Here is an 18,855-nt window from a genome sequence, read left to right as displayed (position 1 = left end):
GTGAAAGCAGAACAACTTTGAAGCCTGATTAATAAATAAAAATCAGCAGAGCTGGTAAAATAAAGATCGTATATGGAAGTTATTAGATTTAAAGCCACTGGAACTTGAAAGACAGCATTCCTTTTTCCATTTGTTTAAAAGTTTCCTTTTCAAACACATTTCTACAATGAAAAAACCCAAATCCTAGGATTAAAGCAATGCACCCAGAGTGAGAAATTCTGGATTTAATTCTGGTTCTAATTGACTTAATTAAGCCATTATTTTCTCAAAGATACTTAGGCATACACTGAAGCTCCCATCTATACTTTGGCCACCTTTAGGGATCTAAGTGGTAAATTTTAATGAGTATCCCATGACAGCCAGCTCCAGTCAATGAATTTCATGGAGTCATTAAATAAGAAGTTGAGGCCCAACATTCAGTCAATAAAGTATTACTTTTAACTTTGGTCTCTTTCTCACACAGTTTTCATGCTAATAAGATAGGGATACCTATATACTTATATTTCAACTGTTCTCATTATGAGCTAACATGAGGCTTCACACTCCTTCAGGGACTGGCTTTACATGGTGGGAATGCACACAGTCATGAATTTCACACTTACTGGAAGGCCTGGAGAACCTCTTCGACCTGGAGGACCTGGAAATCCTTGGTCACCCTGAAAGTAGTAACAGTGACTGTTAATGCATATTATGGTTTATTATTTGGCCTGATTTTGGCAAATGTGATTACAGAAGTTTTTTATGCTATCACACTAAACACACTGTGAGTTCATGACCACTATATTTCACTAGAAGAGGATCATCCCATTTTATGCAGCTTGACTTCTATCCTAGACTGTTCAGATTAGTTCATAGTTTCACTAGAAATCTATAATTTGCTGTAGTAGGCATTATTCTGACTCCCTTGTTCCTAATGCAAAGAAAACCTCGTAAATCTGTAACTTAACATTGAGCATTTTCCCTCAATTACCTTCAGGATTTATGATTTGCCAACTGCAAACTAGATACTGGCAAAATAAAATCAATTAACTATCTCCTTCATAACCCATTGCAACAAAAGGACCTATTGTACGAAACTGATTAGGTCTTCTGGATTTAATGAAAAAAGCAGTATCTGTCAAAATATTAAACGTTATTCTTATATTTTAGCAAAGGCCATTAGAATGCATTATTTAAGTATTTTGCACAAAAAAGGTAGCACTTTTCCTTCCTCTGGTACAATGACACAAGTTTTTTTAGCTGAAAAAGTCACAAACCAAAACAAGTCAAAATTGTTGTATATTGTGGAAATTTAGAGCACTTTTTGGCCACTCCCAAACACAGCCAAATGCAATTTCCAGAACACTCAGCTTGGTTTGTACCTTTGTGCCGTTGCATCCTGGAACACCTGGGAGCCCAGGAGGACCAGCAGCTCCTGGTTCACCCTAAAAGAAGCACAAAATTTACACAAGCTTTGTTTTTGCACATTCATATTGCCTTACAGAAACACTGAAAGAGTTTATGTTGGAACAATGTTTCACAAGACTTGACAGATTACAATGTGTTCTTAAATCACTACAGTGAGTAAGAATTGCTGATGCCAAGATTTTTATCTCTAGGCCAATTGACAGAGACAATGTTGATGTTGAGACTAGAGTGAGCACATTGAGCTAAGGCTAATTGTGCACTGAAGACTGAAGTAAGAGAGAAATGGTTAAATTAGTTTCATTTTTACTTACAGGAAGGCCTGGAGGACCTGAAAATCCGGGTATTCCTGCGACTCCCTAATGATATTAACCCAGAGAAATAATATTATGAATATTAAACAAAAGCTCATTAGGCAATTTTTTATGATTACAGTCATAATAAAAATGAGTGTAAGTATGATTCTATTAAAAGATCATTACATTCTTTACTCTCCTGACTGTGAACCAAGCATAATGGTTACACACAGGTAACACATATTGGTTTTGCCCACAGAAAAAAACCCGAACAACTATTTGTGGTATTCCAGTGTGACTTTTTCACTGCATACCCAAATATTAAATACATACAGCTGGATGTAAGGCGTAGCAAAAAGGGCAAAAGTTCTAAAAATAAACGATACTTGTGCATACACTGTGTCCTAAATTTTAACCATACTTCAAAATCAAACATGTTTTGCTTTTATTTTCTTTTTAGTTTAATTCTGTTTATTCCAAACAAATTATTGAACCAAGCTGGCAACTAGCATGACATGTAATACATGTAAGTTTGTTTAAAATACAAACACTTACTCGTATACCTTTGGGTCCAACTAAGCCTGTAAGCCCTGGAGAACCCTAGATCAAAAATGGAAAGCAATTATTTTCAATACATTTCAGTCAAGAAAGAGCACATAAATGTCAACAGGACATACAATATTTTCAATATCAATACCAACACGTGCACATAAAACCAGCTATATAAATAAATAAATAAAATTATTGGCCTATTACAGTCAGTAAAGGAAACAAGCATTTCATAAAACTTGCATAAATGATGGTGTCATGCCCTCCCTTCCAGTGTTTATAGGGAATGTCTCATAGAATCACAGAATGGTTCAAACTGGAAGGGACCTTGAAGATGTTCTAGTTCCAAACCCCCTGACATGGGCAGGGCCCCCTTTTTCTAGAACAGGTTGCTCAAAGCCTCATCCAACTTGGCCTTGAACTTCCAGGGATGGGGAACCTGTTCAGTGTCTCACCACCCTCCTACCCTCATCGTGAAAAAACACCTGCACTACTTCATAGGTCAAAACAAATAACCATGTGTGTTGAGAAAGCAGTTGCTATGGATTTGGTCAAACTGTGAGACCTGGAACTGCTTCCCTGTCAGAAAAAAGCTGGAAGGTTCCCAGATATGGGTGATGTCCGTGTAATGATCAGATAGATGTATGTGCTGTCACCTGTACTGCTGAGCATGGAAAGGAAGACCACGAGCAAGCTGAAAGGGGGCTAATCAGGATGGCAGAGCAAGGCTGAAAGACAGCAAAGAATGCCAGTGACACTGCACCATGCGCACAGAACCCGCTAGAATTGTTTCAAGATGCTTACAGCTTTAGTGCTAGAAAGAAAATTTTACCATTCCCAGAAAGGAAATGGAAACTGTGAAGAACCGTATAGCTTCTAAAATGCTGGGCCACATTCCATTTCAGATAATGTAGAGGCATTGGATAGGAGAGGCTAACTGGCACACACTACAACACATTGCAATTCAGGCTAACAGAGGTCTTCTTGCTTGATAAACTAGCCTTACTTTTTGCCACTCTTGCAGAATTATTATCACTTACTAAAAGGAAAATGCTATACTAAACACTTCAATGAGTTCAGATAAAAGCCTCATCAAAATGTATCAAATCTGGAGTATCACTTCCAGAAAGTATTGTAAAAATAAGATAGGACACAATAATGCAACAATACTTAAACAAATGAAAACAATAAACCCATTTGTTTAAAGGTATAGTTAAGTGCTGTAGCCACATTAGTGCAGGTCCCAGACATAATCCGATTTTGGCAGCACCTTCCTGATTTACACTGTGGCTGAGTTCACACCATATTTACATAGAACTAAGTTATTCACCAGAGCTAATTTATTGGTAACAGCAAGATTACTGTTCCTTAAGACAAATATGTATAAAACGCTTTTAATGCATAATTTCTTGTTCTTTCTACTTAGGCAGGAGTTATTGAAAATTCATATTCAGCCTCAGTTTAGGCATTCAGGAGAGCAAGCAAGCAAGCTCAGGTCACTGAAGCCACTACCTTCATACTGCAGTCAACCAGGTATTTCCTAAACAGACCAAGGTTTATCTTAAAAACCGTCTTTCTCTTCAAATTTTCTTAAATCTATTTTTCACTTTTTGTCTCAGTAGTAGCTTGTTTACTTTTTTTTCAGCAACAAATGTCAAGATGTTAATTGATGCTAAAACCAAAACTGAGGTTATGCTGCAAAAATCTGTCTAGACCCATGTCCATTGCCTCTGGCAGTTCAGTCCAGCTGCTTTAGCACTGGCCAATGGACAACTGACAACAAAAGCCCACGGTCATATCAGCCCTACTCTGCTGCAGTCAAAATAACCCTTGAAGCTGGTGACCAAACAACATCCCAACCAAATGGGAAGCTCTGAGACATCTTTTAGTTTGGTTTGGTTTTGTAAAACAGAATTCTCTACACAGCCATAGCTAACTTTGACCATCAAGCACAGTTGTTTCTCTGTGTGTATCTCTCCATCTCACATACATACCTACCTTTGGTCCCTGTGGCCCTGGAGGCCCTTCTGGACCAGGAAAGCCTCTTTGACCAGGGGGACCTGGAGCACCAGGAAAACCTTTTTCACCCTGTAAACATTAAGATAGTTAAACTCTTCAAATATCCACTAACTGTTCCTTTGATAACTTATTTCTAAGGCATTTATTACTTTCAGTACCACTTGGCTTTCTGCTGCTGTGTCAGATCACTGCCCTTGCCCACACTGATCTGTTTCTGTGGTCCATCTCTGGGCTGCCTCAGCCCCATGGCACCACACGCTCCTAAGTCCAGCTGAATTATCAGAGCACAAGAGAGTACTCAGGATTTTGCAGAGTATAGAAGTCAGCTGACAGCATGAAAAGCTTAAGAAAGCAGCTGATAAGTATTCCTGGTTCATACTTCTGTATTATGTTTAGCAACACAAATTGAGAAACTTAATGGCTGCTGCTGCACAGCAAGGTCAGTTCCAAACCATCACTACCTCCTCATGAAAGCCAAGGAAGAAAACAGTGGGACTCAAATGCAATAAAACCATTCAGATAGAATAAAACCCCCTTGCTTTACGTGACAAATATCTTATTTTTTTTTCTGAATCTCAGAGATTAAGACACCAGATTACTTTTTCATGGTTTTTTTGGTGTTTTTTTTCTTTTTTTGGTTTTTTTGAAGATCAAATTCAAATAAATAAACTATATAAAGGAAACAAAATTGAAATTATGGAAACAGAATACAGTAGGCTAAGCTAATGAAAGGGGCATTTTAATTTTTTTAATGCAATATAAAAGATCCAAGTCTTAACTTGGTTTGAATGAAGTGCTGCAAGCCTGGAAGCTTACAGAAAAAGTTTTTCAGCCCTTCAGACAGCAGCAATTTAGCACTCTCAGTTTTACATCAGTGAAGAGCTGCCAGGTCAACACCTGCAGCATGACATGGGAGAGAGAGAATGGGATTATCAATTCTCTCAGAGTCAATTTCCCTTTTGCTTTATATAAAGTTATACAAAGAAAGCATGTGAAATTTTGCTGTGCAGAAGTTTGTGTCCTATTTAATGTACAAGACAGGAGCTAAGAGATGTCTCTGGGAAGCCAAAATATTTTGGCTTTTCTCTGCACCGATTCTCACTCCTCAAAATCCCACAAACTCACCAGATTTTAAATAGCTTCTGAATTAAATACAAATTTAAAAAATAGTAATGATATATATATCTGAAGATAAAATGTAATCCCATCATATTTTAACACATATGAAAAAAGTAATTGCATTTTTAAGTGCCTGTTAGATCCATATAATAAACCGGCATAGCTTTTTATAAAAAATCGTTTCTTTCATGTAGCAGCACCCCAGGGTTGGAGGATGAATGCTATCCCAGGATGAGCCGCTGGAGGGGGGTCGGTACCAGCTCACAGGAAAACCAAACTCCTCGACCTGCCTGCCCACGGCAAGAGCCATGTGGCGCTGTGGGAATCCAGAGCAGCACTGAGCTCTCCTGACAGCTTCACTGCCCTCTCGACAGAAAAGGCCATTTCAGCCACACTTTATTCCTAGCAGATCAACAAGATCAGAGGATTTTCAGGTTGGAGAATTCTAAACACTGAATAATCATCGAAACATGTTGATTAATGTCATTATCCCGATTTTCTGCATGAAAAATCTTCATCAGTCTAAATAATGAGTTACTCTTATCCACAAATTGCTCAGTTATTTTACAAGGAACTGATAAAGACAAATTGCAGGTGTCCATTCTTATTAATATTTCTCTTTTAATAGGCAGCTTACTTTTTTCTAGGTTTTCAACTGGTTTCAATTTCACTGCTTAGGACAAAGTCAGGTTAGACCAACTAGGAATATGAAACATAAACAGGGAGATTTTACTGAAAATATTAGTATTCTCCTCTCACACTTATTAATATATATTTTAATAATGAACATATTTACTTCTGGATAAATTTTCTCCAAATTCATAAAAGCAGATGGGACCATTCTGTGTGACTAATCATAATCCTAGATCTTTATAGATGTCTGGAATCTGTTGATAGGGTTTAGTATGTAAACTTCTGTATTCATGGCTTGTCTAAATCGCAACCATGACTTCTTCAATAATGCCCCTTTCATTTGTGAATCATTTGTTCTTCCAACTGTGAGCAGGAGTTTCAAAGAATTTTTGGCATTTGTGTAATTCAGGTTTGTCTAAAAGCCACTCAGAGCTTCTGCCAAGCTGCTATTGGCAACAGGCAGAGCTGTGGATCTGTTACTGCTGATGGATTTGCTGTTCCTTCAGTGCTGGCAAGATGTTTATGATTAGGTCCCAGAATCTCATCCCGTTTGATCTATAAGAGGTTTATCTGTTGGATGCCAGTGTGTGCAGCTTTCCTTCAGGAACTGGCAAAGGAGGGTGGGCAGGGTCCAGAGATGGAAAGAGGGAAGCTCTGAACATGAGACTCCTGATGGCATTATGAAATTTGTAACAGGAGAGCAGCTGCCAAGGTAATGGCATTTGTTAGGAGTTAGTGAAAGAGACCTGGTGCTTTGGACAGTTGTTCTGCTGGTGTCCAAACATCACACAGTGCTGTAGGCATACTAATGCAGTAAAAAAAAAAAAAAAAAAAAATCAGTTGAAGAGTCTTAGTCAAATGGTTTCCCCAAAGTAAACAGACTTTTGTAAGGTAATCATTCTCTGTGGACACCATTGGAAAAATACCATCACTAAATTTCCTCACTGTAACAACTGAAGTCATCTATCAAGAATTTCCAGGTATATAAGCTAATACTAAAAAAGGAAAATGTATCTGTTCTTACCTTACTACCTTTTGTGCTGTCACAAAAGCAGGGACTTTTACCTTTGCATACACAGTTCTGAAAAACAAAAATACAAACTTTATAATGCAATTATTTTTCTCATTGACTTGTTTGGAGAGAGGCATGTAATATCTCAGTGGCTTCAGTAAGTAATTATTTCGAAGATAATACAATTTAAAAAAAAATGTTTGCAAAGAGGCAATTCTCCACAGTGTCAAAGAGCTCATCATTCTTCTGTATTGTCTTTGTGAGACAAATTAAGAGCATTAGTAAGATCTTGCAGTCAGAATTAACTGACCCCTACAGTTTCACTCGTATTACAACAGTCACAGTGTTTCAAACGTGTAGCTTCTATATTTCTTTTATAATGGAGGAAAGATGCGCAAGTAGTTGCTCTTCTCTGTGGACTTGACAATTTCTGACAGTTGCTGCTTCTCTTTTAGGCAGCTGAACTTAGGTGAGATGATGCCATCTATCAATTCAAAAACAGCTGCAGGGAGCATTCCTCAGGTGAACAGATACTTAAACATTTATTTACAAAATAAACCAGGAATTAAAATCAGTCAGCCATGGAAGGCAAATCCTCAAGAAATTATTGTGTCTGCCTCTGATTTATAGACAGATCAATAGGTGGCTATGTGATGTTTCAAGCTAGATTTTTAAAAAGTTGCAAACGTTAAATAGTTAATTCTTTGTCATATTTAAAGAAGACTCACTTTTACCCTGATCTGACATCTAGAATTCAAGTGGCACTAGATCACAAATTTGGAAAGCGAGGAATCATGTAAAACAGAAACTATCTAACTATGGTACCTTTACTAATATATTAATCAACATGATTATTATCACCAGAGACACAAGAATTAGCACTAGTGCAGAATTACCAACAAACAGTATCCTGATTTCTCCCTGGTGAGGTCAATCTGTCTGGTACTGGATAATCTAACTTCATCAAGTCAGTTATATGACAGATATTTAAAGCCTTTACACATCAATACAAGAGGATAAAGTGAAATATCTCTCCAAATAAATTTGGGATAGTTTTAAGACAACTGATTTTCTTGTTCCTTATTCTACAACTGTTACCTTGCATCCCAAAGAATTCTCTTCAAAACTGATTATTGGTAGAGGTCTGCTAAGCTAGATAAAAAGGGGAATTGCTCAAGGCAAGAGGTATACACAGGTATATACACCATTATAATTCTATAGACCTTCATGAAGTTGTACCTTATTTCTGCCTGTGAAAGCAAACTAGAAGCAGATTCTTTCCAGTATCTGCATGCAAAGCACAGTTTTCAGGACATGTAGAGAAATAAAAAAAATGAAATTACTCTGCTGTAACTGGTATAATCTGCAGAAGATTTTATGTGTACAGATACAGAACAAACCATTTTTCCTTTTATCTTATAATCAAAGACAATCCAATGTGAAGAGAAATGCATGAACATGTAGAAAATTATGACATTGTACAATTAATCTAAGTTAATAAACTATTGAATGAAAGAGAGCCTTTGCTCTTCAAGAAGCCAGAATGCTTAGAATGTGCTTAATTTGCCATTAGTAAGCTTTCAGATCTATTTAGGTCTTTTTGTCTACACATATCACTTTAAACTAAACTGAAAAGACGAAAGATGATTTAACATTACACAGTCAGTTAGCTGGATAATACTAAATGTTTTGGCATATGATTTTTTTACATAAGATTAGATTACGCCTTCTGTACAGGAGCTTTGAACCAAAAAATCATTGCTCACTTATACTGTTGGATGCTTTCAGATCCTTGCAAGATGCCAGCAGTTCCTTTATCAAAGGATCATAAAAAAAAATGATGTTGCCAGGTTATAAAATAAGGAAGCTGAATATTAGTTATTAACAGTTTACTCAAAATTCTCACAATAACATCTACATAAGTGTATTAACCAAAGCCACATGTTTATTGCATGTTTTATGGTTTTGTGATTTTCATAATAATAATTAACATTTCTTTCAAATATTTAGATGAAGAATACTTTTGATCTAAAATCTAGGTCAAAGGATACAGTTAGATGATTATATGAATACCAAATCAAATCATTTTACCAATGAAGCAAGATTAAAACCCCACAGCAGTTGGAGTAATTTACAGAGGAGCCCTTTTCCAAAGTGTTTTTTGTGATAGTAACCATGTATATATTAAACAGATACATAATTCCAGTAGTACACGTTGAGACATATTTATTGCAGTGGTTAATGTTTTTGTTCAGAGGGCGCAACCCTATCCATAACTCTGAACTTCCCTTCCTACACTACGGGATTGGATTCTATGGGGCTCCGACCTCTTCCTGCTCCTGATTCAGAGAGTAACTTAACCAACTGCTTAGAAAGTATCCCAGTCCTCTCCTTCACATAATTCCTCAAAGAAATGACACAGAAAGAAGGAAGAAATAACATACTGCAGATTATGGTGTCACCCATACAAAGGTTAATGTAGATTGAGCATGGCACGGCTGCTCCAGACACTGCAGTGCTGGCAACTTAATTTGGAGAGAATCTTACAAAGTCCTCAGCACTTTGCCAGTAGCACTGGTTATATGAAAAATGTCAGAGAATGTATTTAGGGATGTTATCAAACCTGAATATGCCAAAGGATGTGACAAAGTCTTGATGTAAGGAGAAGAGCAAGCAACGCCAATTCCTATTCTGTCACTAGCACAGGCTCTGAGTGCTGTCACTCACATTGGTGGGGCAACACAGTGCTACTGGGAATGCTTTAAAGACTGGAAGGTGGAGTACAGACAAACAGAGCCAAAGTGAGGATGATCCAGTATTTCTCCATTGATCTATTTTTTTGAATGATATATACAATGACAGAACTGTATTTCTTTGTTTTTCCAGATCCAGAGAAGATCAGAATATCAAAAAACATATTTATATTAAAAATACTGCACCCAGGACAGAGAGGCAGCAAAATGTGTTGCTGCAGGAAATGAGCACCATATTCTTGAAGTACATTTCAGACCAAGAATACACAGGATGAGTAATAAAGACAATCAGATGAAAGCCAAGATGAAATTAAATGTATTGTGTAGGAATATAGTAAAGTGGCTGAAGTGGGGCTTAAGTTTGCACTTTTGGCCTGACTGGTCTTTAATTTCATGGGTGAACTCCACTGATGCCCGAAGTAAATTCTGGTTAACGTAAATGAAAGATGACTGTACAACATGAAGTATTTTAAAATGAATTAAAAGCAGTGCAAGTGATATCCATTAATTACTGTGGACAGTAAAAATAGCTCAGGTGTCTTCCCTCAAGTGGATGATGAAGCTGTCACTTTCCTTCACTGATTGTTCTAACAGCTGACCAGATTATTTTTAAAAATGCCTAACTAATTTTTCATTTAAACTTGATACTTATTAGCATCTCACCTATCCTGCCATTAGGTCTTTATCTCCTAACTTACAGAATCACTAAATTAGAACTCTATCACTATGTGGAACAAGACTTATTGGATAAAATCTATTTTTTGTGATGCCACTTTTTTATTCTTTTCCATCTTTCTGCTCATTAATGATATCCTGAGCAGCCTGAAATATGCACATCATCACAGTGGTCATTTCTGAGTGGAAGTAACTTATCAGCTAATTTCAACTTTTCTGTAATTTCTCTTAAATGCCAATACTTATTAAAAATTACGTATCAGTGAGCCAGCTCCTTTAAGTCTTGATTATGAATTTTTAAGTGCTGCTGACACATGGAGATGTTTGAATTCTTCCTGGGCTGTCTCAGTGCAGAGCAATCACTTTACACATCCCAGCTGCGTCTATAAATCACAACTGAGCACATAGAATTACCCTGCTCCAACAGTTGATGTTACTATAGTGCTTAAAACTTCAAAAGGCCCATTTCACTCATTCTCTGTTACATGTTTTCTAATGCATCTAATAAAGGTGGGAGCAATGCATTGTGACTACAGGAAGTGGAAAGTTTTGCTCTACCATTTATCTACACTGCAGATTTCTGTTGGGGCAGGTATGCTGCACATATGTTAAATGCTGCACTTTCTGAAGAACATTATGGTGGGAGCTAAGGTTTCTAGCTTGGATACAGTTACAGTTTTGAAAATTTGTCCTAGCCTGCACAAGAGGATCTGTGAGCAGAGCTTTATAGAAAAAGGTTCCCACTGTGAGAAAAGCTATATAAAGAAAATCTTTTTTTGTTTGTTTCCTGATGCACCTGTATGAAGACACCTATCTAGATTAGCACAGTCAGGAATTCTAGCTAGACAAGGTTAGTGGATACGTGACCCTGGCAGCATATTCCTCATGTTGCACAACTGCAAATCACCATGGAGCATGCAAGGTCCTGGAGAATGAGGTCCCCTCACTCCAAAACATTGCTATCAAAACAAAATACCAGTCTCACAATTAGAATCTGTATACTAAAAGTTTTTCATGCATTCTAAGCATCAAACATGAATTCATTAAAATTATCAAAGACCACGAAGAACTTTGTGTTTTTTTAGTGATTGCTGGACCAGTACAACAAAACCAAATTATTAAGCCTTCAATAAGTATAGACAACATAGAGCAGAAATAGGAGATGATGAGATGAAGGAAAATATGTCAGTTCCTACATTGTGTAGTCACTTGTGAACTGGAAGGCTGCCAGACATTCCTACCTTAGAGGACTCCCGTTAACAGCCATGTATGCTATCACAATTCACAGCATTTTGCTTACCACTTGAATACCTAGCACAGGATAAAAATTATTTCATTTAGACTTTCCATTATAAAGAAATACACCTGTAACTTAACTAATAAACAGCCTGGTCAATAGCACTCAACACAGAGAGCCTGGGTCTGAAAGACACAGCAGGAGACAACTGTTATGCTGCAGGCAGTGCAGTCGTTGAATAAGGTCCAATAAACACCTGTAATGGGAACCTTGCTCAGGGAATACTATTGAATCAAAATGCCCTGCTGGTGACACAGGCCTTGTATTACTGGTTATGTGCTGCTTTCAGTGTGAGGGGCAGGAGAGAAGTCCTAAACATTTGTGGTCATAGGAAAAGGTAAGACTTCGCAGAAGATGGACTTTGTGTTTAACTTACAGATACACAATTCACAGTCACATGATATTAACACACATTTTTATCTGAACTTGGTAAGAATTTCCTTACTTTAAATCCTTAATTTTAAACTGGTATGAGTTCTTTTGGAAGGGATTTGCTCATTCATGTAATATAAGGATATATTTATAATGGTATTTCAAACCAACTAAACTAAATGGCACGTAGAGAGAAATGGAAGAAGCTTCTGTATGTGAACATTTAAACAATCTTCTATTATGCCAAGGAGAACATGTGTAGGAACTCCTTTTTTCACTTCAGAGACCGAAACTACTTTGAAAAATTTCTCTTACTTTTTACAGCAAACCCTGTTGGTTAAGAACTTTGTATAACAACAGTTTGTAGTGTTAGGCAAATCTTTCATAAGTATCCACACTTAACACAATAAAAAAGCAATAACATAAACCTTAGGTTAAACAGTATAAGCCAGATGAAAACAAAATTTTCAGAGAACCTCTGGTATCTCTTGCTGCTTTTTTTTTTTTTTTGTTGACATACTTACTGCATAACCTATCTTCTTTTTTTTTTTTTTTTCTGTGAATGAGCCTGTTTGTACAGAAGTTCCAAGAAACCACAGTAACATAGCTGTTCATACAGGAAAACACACCATTGTCATTGGGAGTGTGCTCCACATGCAACTCCCATGGCACAAACCATACTCTTCTTCAAGCAGATACAGCACAATTAATTCTACTGGGTTCTCCCTTCTCTCCAACTCATTATCAGTGAGGAAGTGTGAGAACAGTAGGGCTTAGCAACCTTCATTTTGCCCTCATCTTCATTGCCTTAGGATAAAACAGATAGAATGTTTTAATGCAGGAAAACCCAAACATACTAAGTTTTCACAAACTCAAATGATTTGTGAACTCTGTAGTGATGGCCACTAAGGCCTATTTTGTAGACACTGCCTAAAATTACTCAGTATCTACATAAGTAGAGCTGGTATAGTGTGCAGTTTTGGAAAACTCTATGCTGAGGCTTTAAAATCTCCTGTTTTGGGGAGGGTGTGTGTGTGTAAATTACTTTTGGTCTATAAAGAGAAGATAGAGATTTTCTCTCTCTTTAGAAAAAGAGAATTATGTTTTTCCTTCTTTTTTCTGCACCACAGAATATTTTGACATTTATGTTTATAATGACCAATACCTTACTCTACAAGTCATCTCACTAGGGTGGAAGTCACTGATAAGGACTATCAGAAATGGAACCAAACTGCTCCTGATATATTCAGATGTGTAAAATCTCCAAAGACAGAGCCATAAACTTCATCTCTGCAGTTGGTTTCTTCTCCTGACCTTGAAGAGGACACAGGGACAACAGAAATAAATATTTTTCTTTTCTCCAAGGAAAAAAAGACTAAGCAATTCAGGCCACACAATTTTGTTTTGTGTAGCAAACTCTTAAGAGTGTTTAATCAGCTTATTCATCCATGCTCTTGCTTCCTAACAACCACCTTAAAAGAGCAATCTAATAACAAAGAATACACACTATTTAACTACTGAATTTTTGCTTACCTAACACAACACAGTTAGCATTAACTCACATATTTTGTATTTCTTCCCAGCTGTTGAGTGTGGGAATGGTATTCACTAAAACTTCTGTCTCCTCAGGCCTGTATATTTGTATATTCATAAAATTCCTGGTGTGCATCTTCTGTTAAGTGGTGCAAACAGCAGTGAAAGCAACAGTAGCTTGTTCAGGGAAGGCTTATTGCACATGCTTTGGTTTCTTTCTTATTTGAAAGGCTCTGTGACTTCACAGATTTAAAAAAATTAAAGGCCACTTTTCCCTGCAGCTTTCCCCAAAATAATCTGTGGAAAAATGCAGCACAAAGCCCTAGCTAACAGGTCTTCACTAAACCAGGCAAAATGAAAAACCTGTAAACCTGTGAGATTTGTACCCTATCAAAAAATTGCTATGAAGAATAATGAAAATGGAACTAAACATACATTAGGTGTGACAAAACGAAACGTTTTCAGTGTGACTGAGAGAGACTGGGGCTGCAAACAGTTAAGGAAAGTCTTTTTGTATTTCACCTTCCTCCTAGGCTCCTGTAATCCATGCCAACATACTTCTAGTATTACTTTGTTAGGCAGTAAGGTGAGAATGTGACAGTAAAACAGATGACCGGACATCCCAAACTAGTTGCACTTAACAGCAAAGTATTTTGTTTCAAAGATCTCTTATATGAAATCAGCTCTAGGTTTTGCAGAGGAGACTGCTAACATAGATCAGAAATAAAATTATTCTGTCTCTATGAAATTCAAAGCAGTGAAGAAAGAACCAGTGTTTGCCCTGCCTGCCTATTCTAACAATTTTCATGGCATTATTCAGCCAGCAAAACAACTTAAATTACAGACTTTTGCTTAAATGTGTATTTGTACTGTGGGTTTTCTAGAAAAGGCATCAAGTGTCAACAGTTCAATTCTTACAGGTGTTTACTTCGGTCACCTAAGAAGGTTCATCTTTCAGTTGTATGACACAGCACACACATAGGGACACTTCACATTTCTTGGCCATGAGAGCAACATGCTGAAAACCAGCAGAAGTCCATCAATTTTGATGCACAAACATTAGGGTAACTCTGCTAATTTATGCTACCTCTCTTGGCCCAGTAGGAAAAGCCTTGCTCAGCAGCGCTGTGACATTGGCCTGTTTCTCCTTGGAGGTGATGGCTGAATTACAATAAATGTAGAGACAATCAGGAGCAGAACAGTCTAGCAGAAGTTGGACCCGATTCTCAGAGTAACACCCTCCTTGACTTTGGAGCTGGGATCACATTAACCAAACCAAAGAGGGCACTTCACAAAGGGCTTGTTTTTCTAACATGCTCTGTGAACTCTCTTGTATATTCAGGTGCATATCTTCCCTTTTCAGCTGCTTGTGCAGCAAAGAACCTGGGTGCTTCAAAAGGCTGTCAGGCAAGGAATATTCTCACCATGACAATTGGTGCCTCCAACACTTTAATTCCTGGCCAAACTAAGCCTGCATCCCACTCTTACCAGCCTTGGAGATGGCCATGGGCTGAGAAAACATTGTTTTTTCCCTTTGAGAACCATGTATTAAGATCAATTTGTGATAGCAATATAGCTTGCATATAATTAGGAAAAAATATTGCTATTAAGGAGCAAAGAAGATTCATTTTAAGTACTTGCATACAAATTCTAACATTTGCGAGAAATGAAATCAGTTGTGAAATATGAACACTTGCCTCTAGTCACAGACAAGATGAATGAGGATGCAAAACAGATCTTCCCAAGTCTTACAGTCACCAAGGTTGTTATGTCCCCTCCTTTGCCACCAGTGCTTGATGAAAAATATGAAATGTCATGAAGGAGGCAAAAACATAACAAGGTGCACACCTGGGTTAGGTGAGCTAACCTATTAGCTCACCTAGTATCCTGTGAGCTAACTAACATTACAAAAGTATTTAAAATACAAATTAAAAAGTGGCAGTAAGATGAGGGGCAGCTAAGAAATCTTGCTCAAGCAGAAACTCTCTTCATCCTGTTCTGAACAAATACTAACATGACACCATCATAAAAAATGATCAATGCCACAATATTGATTGAGTATTAATGAACTTGACCAAGGAATTTTTCCTATTAGGAAAAAATGAAACAACATGTCATTTAAAACAACAAATTTCAGGGAACATTTTTAGATTAGTGTTTAATATGAAGATATAAGAGAAGTACATAAATGGTAGCAAAAGGACACACTCAAGGGAATTAATTGAATTGTAAATTTGCATCAAGACACTCTCAGTGCCAGGTGCTGTTTGACAAAATTAAGCAATGGAAAAGCAAATCCATTTTTTTCTGAAAGAAAAAAAAGATGAAGAATAGGAAGAATCTTGTACCCTGTGAAAACATATTGATGATGATGATTCTAAAATATTTAAATGAACAGTGGAAAAATCTGAAGAATTATAACACCAGTATTTGAAGTCAAGGAAGAAGAAAGCAGCTCATCAAAGAAGCTGAAAAGCCTTTGACATGGAAGATGCTACTTCTGCTGAGTTTTTAGATATGATTAGAGCATGTCAGTGGTCAAGAATGCAGACAATAATACTCCCTAGAAGGTGCCAGAAAGTTCAGCTTCTTAAAAGCAGAGAAGTCTGGACTCTGTGAAGAGCTGCAGGGACTAAAATTTGCTGTATAAACAGCAGCAGGCACAAATGAGTAATTTGCTTTCCTGTCTTCAGGAATAAACTACACCTAAAATCTTCTATGTTGAAACATTTTTTTAATTGATGCCAACAGCAAAAGTATTGCTTGCAGGTCAGACAGCAATTTATTTTCATATGGAAGTGTAGCATGATATTAACTATACCTATTTCTTTGAAATGAACAGTTTATCCAAGATACAACGATGCATCAATTACCTCACGTCAATTACAGTAGCCACTAATATTAATTAGGAGTTAAGATAGAACTGCCAGAAGAGAGGCTTAGACAAAGTGTGTGTGTGTTGTGGGAGAGGGGGCACATTCCTGCAGCACAGCCTGCGCTTGCTAAAAGCCATCCAGAAGCCCACAGGATGATATCCACCTCTTCAGAGCAACAAGGGCAATCAATGGATGGCAGCTATCAGCAGAGGAGGAGGAGAATGGAACAAAAACCAGCAAACTGGGCAGAAGAGAGAGACGGTCTTGAGTTGTCAGCCTCCCACATTTTGCTTTACAGTAAGCATCAACTCTAGATGGAGCCTGAAACAACTCTGCAGAAAACACGTACTTTGCAAACAGATCTGGTACCTCTGTTCTAGATAAGAACTAAGAGGTAGTTTAATTCCATTACAAATAAAACAATCAGATCTTTGTTACGTGACTAAACTTGATTGCCAGTCGAGTTCGAGTGCCATGAAAAAATCCAACATATTGGGTGAGGCGCTTATGCTGTTTCCAGACACTCTACCCAGAATGGAAAATTCAAAGACCTGCATGAGTTTAGAAGAAATATCATTACTAATTAGACTGCTTCAGATAATTATAACAGAATGTGGCTCTGCTTTAGCAACAGCAAAGTACAAGATCACATTTTTTCATTATAAAGGTGAACTTCAAAATGTTTTGAAAGGCAGTAAAAGTTTTCATGTATGATGTTAGAGCTTTACTCATACATGCAAGGAAAAATTAACAATTTCGACTATTACAGGAGAAGGAACTAGAAATTTACTAAAACTGGCAGTTTCCTGTGTTCTAGGTTTATCAGAAATTTTAAAACTGGCAGTTTCGGGTGTTTGAAGTCTACCAGAAATTTACCGAAATCGGCAGTTTTCTGTTTGGCAACTGCCAGGAGTGTTGAGAGCTACAGCGACTCGTGTGCTCTCACAGCTGACTGCTCTTCTCCCAGCTGGGAATGTACGGTCCAAATGTTACAACCAGGCACTGGAGAAAGGCACAGAGAAGACTACAGTATGATCTAGGATAATTTATTGACCAAACGGTGACAAACACTCGTCATTAAGCCTGAAAGACAATCCGTAAAATTACTTTGCCATGGAGGTGTCACAGGTGGTCCAGGTGCCGCTCCGGAGGTGTTTGCCTTAGGGACCATCCACTCCCGCACCGCTGGTCGTCCGCATCCCCTGTGCCGGCAGCCCGGGCCTCCGCCGCCGCTCCCCGGGCTGCTGGCAGGACGGAGCCCCGTCCCCTCAGCGGGAAGGGCGGGAAGCTCCTGAGGCCAGCGGGGACGCGGTGCCCCGTGCAGGGCCCTCTCTCCGTCCTCATCCCGCCCGGCAGCGGTGTCCGGGTAGCGGTGCCCGGCAGCCGGGCGAGGTGTACTGTACTTCGCCTCGCCTCCCCCTGCCCGGGCGTGCATACGAGGCGCATCATTTGAAACACACGCATTCACCTTTCCTTCCCCGCCAGCGGCCAAGGCAGCGCGGTGGCAGCGGGGAGCGCGGGGCCGAGCCCGCTCTGCCTCAGGCCCCTCTCTGTCCCAGAGCCCACCGCAGCCCCGGGACCCGCTCTGCCCCGGGGCCCGCACCACCGCCCGTCCCGGCGCTCACTCACCTCCGCCGCGGCGCGGCCCGGCCAGAGCAGGGCGAGCAGCAGCACCGGCGCCAGGCGGCCGGGGCAGCCCCCGCCGGCCATCCCCCCCTCGGCGCTGCCTCCGCGGCGTCCCGGGGCGCTCCGACTCTGCCCCCCCCCGCCCGCCCTCCCGTGGGTTTTGGCCCGAGGGTTCCCGCTCCGCACCCGCCTCGGCTGTCCCGGGTCGCGGCCCCGCCCCGGCCACCCCTCTCCTCCCCCCCCCGGCCCCCCCGGCGTGTCCTGCCTTGGGCACCGCTGGCAGCCGCCGCCCGTCCGTCCGTCCGTCCTCGGCGGGCATGGAGTGAGCGAGGTGCCGGGGGCTTTCCCGCCGGGAGCTGAGGTGAGCGCCGCGGACGGGCGGCCCGGGGCGGGGGCACCCGGCGCTCCTGTGGCGGGGCCGGGCAGCGCGCCGAGGGGCAGCCCCGTCCCGGGGCAGCGGGAGTGTCCCGGCTTGCCGGCTGCTCCGTGCCCGCCCGCGCCGCCCTGAGGGCGCAGGTGTCGGCCCGCCCGGAGCGCGGGGCTGCGCGGAGGGAGCGGGGCCGGCCCCGAGCGCCGCCCGAGCGAGGCACGGGGTGCGCTGGCCGGCCCCGGGGCCCGGCGGGGAGAAGCGCACGGCGAAACCGGGCGGGAGCCAGGCGGTACCGGGAGAGGCGGCGGCAGCAGCCGGGGG

The 18,855-nt window shown here is 40.0% G+C and overlaps 1 protein-coding gene across 1 annotated transcript in view; it reads right to left on the bottom strand.

The window, feature by feature from the left end:
* Nucleotides 1-18,248, bottom strand: part of COL4A3 (collagen type IV alpha 3 chain) — a 58,579-nt gene extending 40,331 nt beyond the window's left edge. The window contains exons 1-7 of the mRNA XM_066326282.1: nt 18,168-18,248; nt 7,045-7,101; nt 4,248-4,337; nt 2,256-2,300; nt 1,719-1,763; nt 1,362-1,424; nt 603-656 (exon numbers count right to left, since the gene is read on the bottom strand). Coding sequence (XP_066182379.1) covers nt 603-656; nt 1,362-1,424; nt 1,719-1,763; nt 2,256-2,300; nt 4,248-4,337; nt 7,045-7,101; nt 18,168-18,248 — 435 coding nt within the window. The remainder of the gene's footprint in view (nt 1-602; nt 657-1,361; nt 1,425-1,718; nt 1,764-2,255; nt 2,301-4,247; nt 4,338-7,044; nt 7,102-18,167) is intronic.
* Between the last annotated feature and the right edge of the window lie 607 nt (nt 18,249-18,855).

The sequence above is a fragment of the Sylvia atricapilla genome, chromosome 10 (genome assembly GCF_009819655.1).
Source record: "Sylvia atricapilla isolate bSylAtr1 chromosome 10, bSylAtr1.pri, whole genome shotgun sequence".
NCBI classification, from domain to species: domain Eukaryota; kingdom Metazoa; phylum Chordata; class Aves; order Passeriformes; family Sylviidae; genus Sylvia; species Sylvia atricapilla.
The sequence above is the reverse complement of the archived record's forward strand: the minus strand, read 5'-3'. Positions and strand labels throughout refer to the sequence as shown.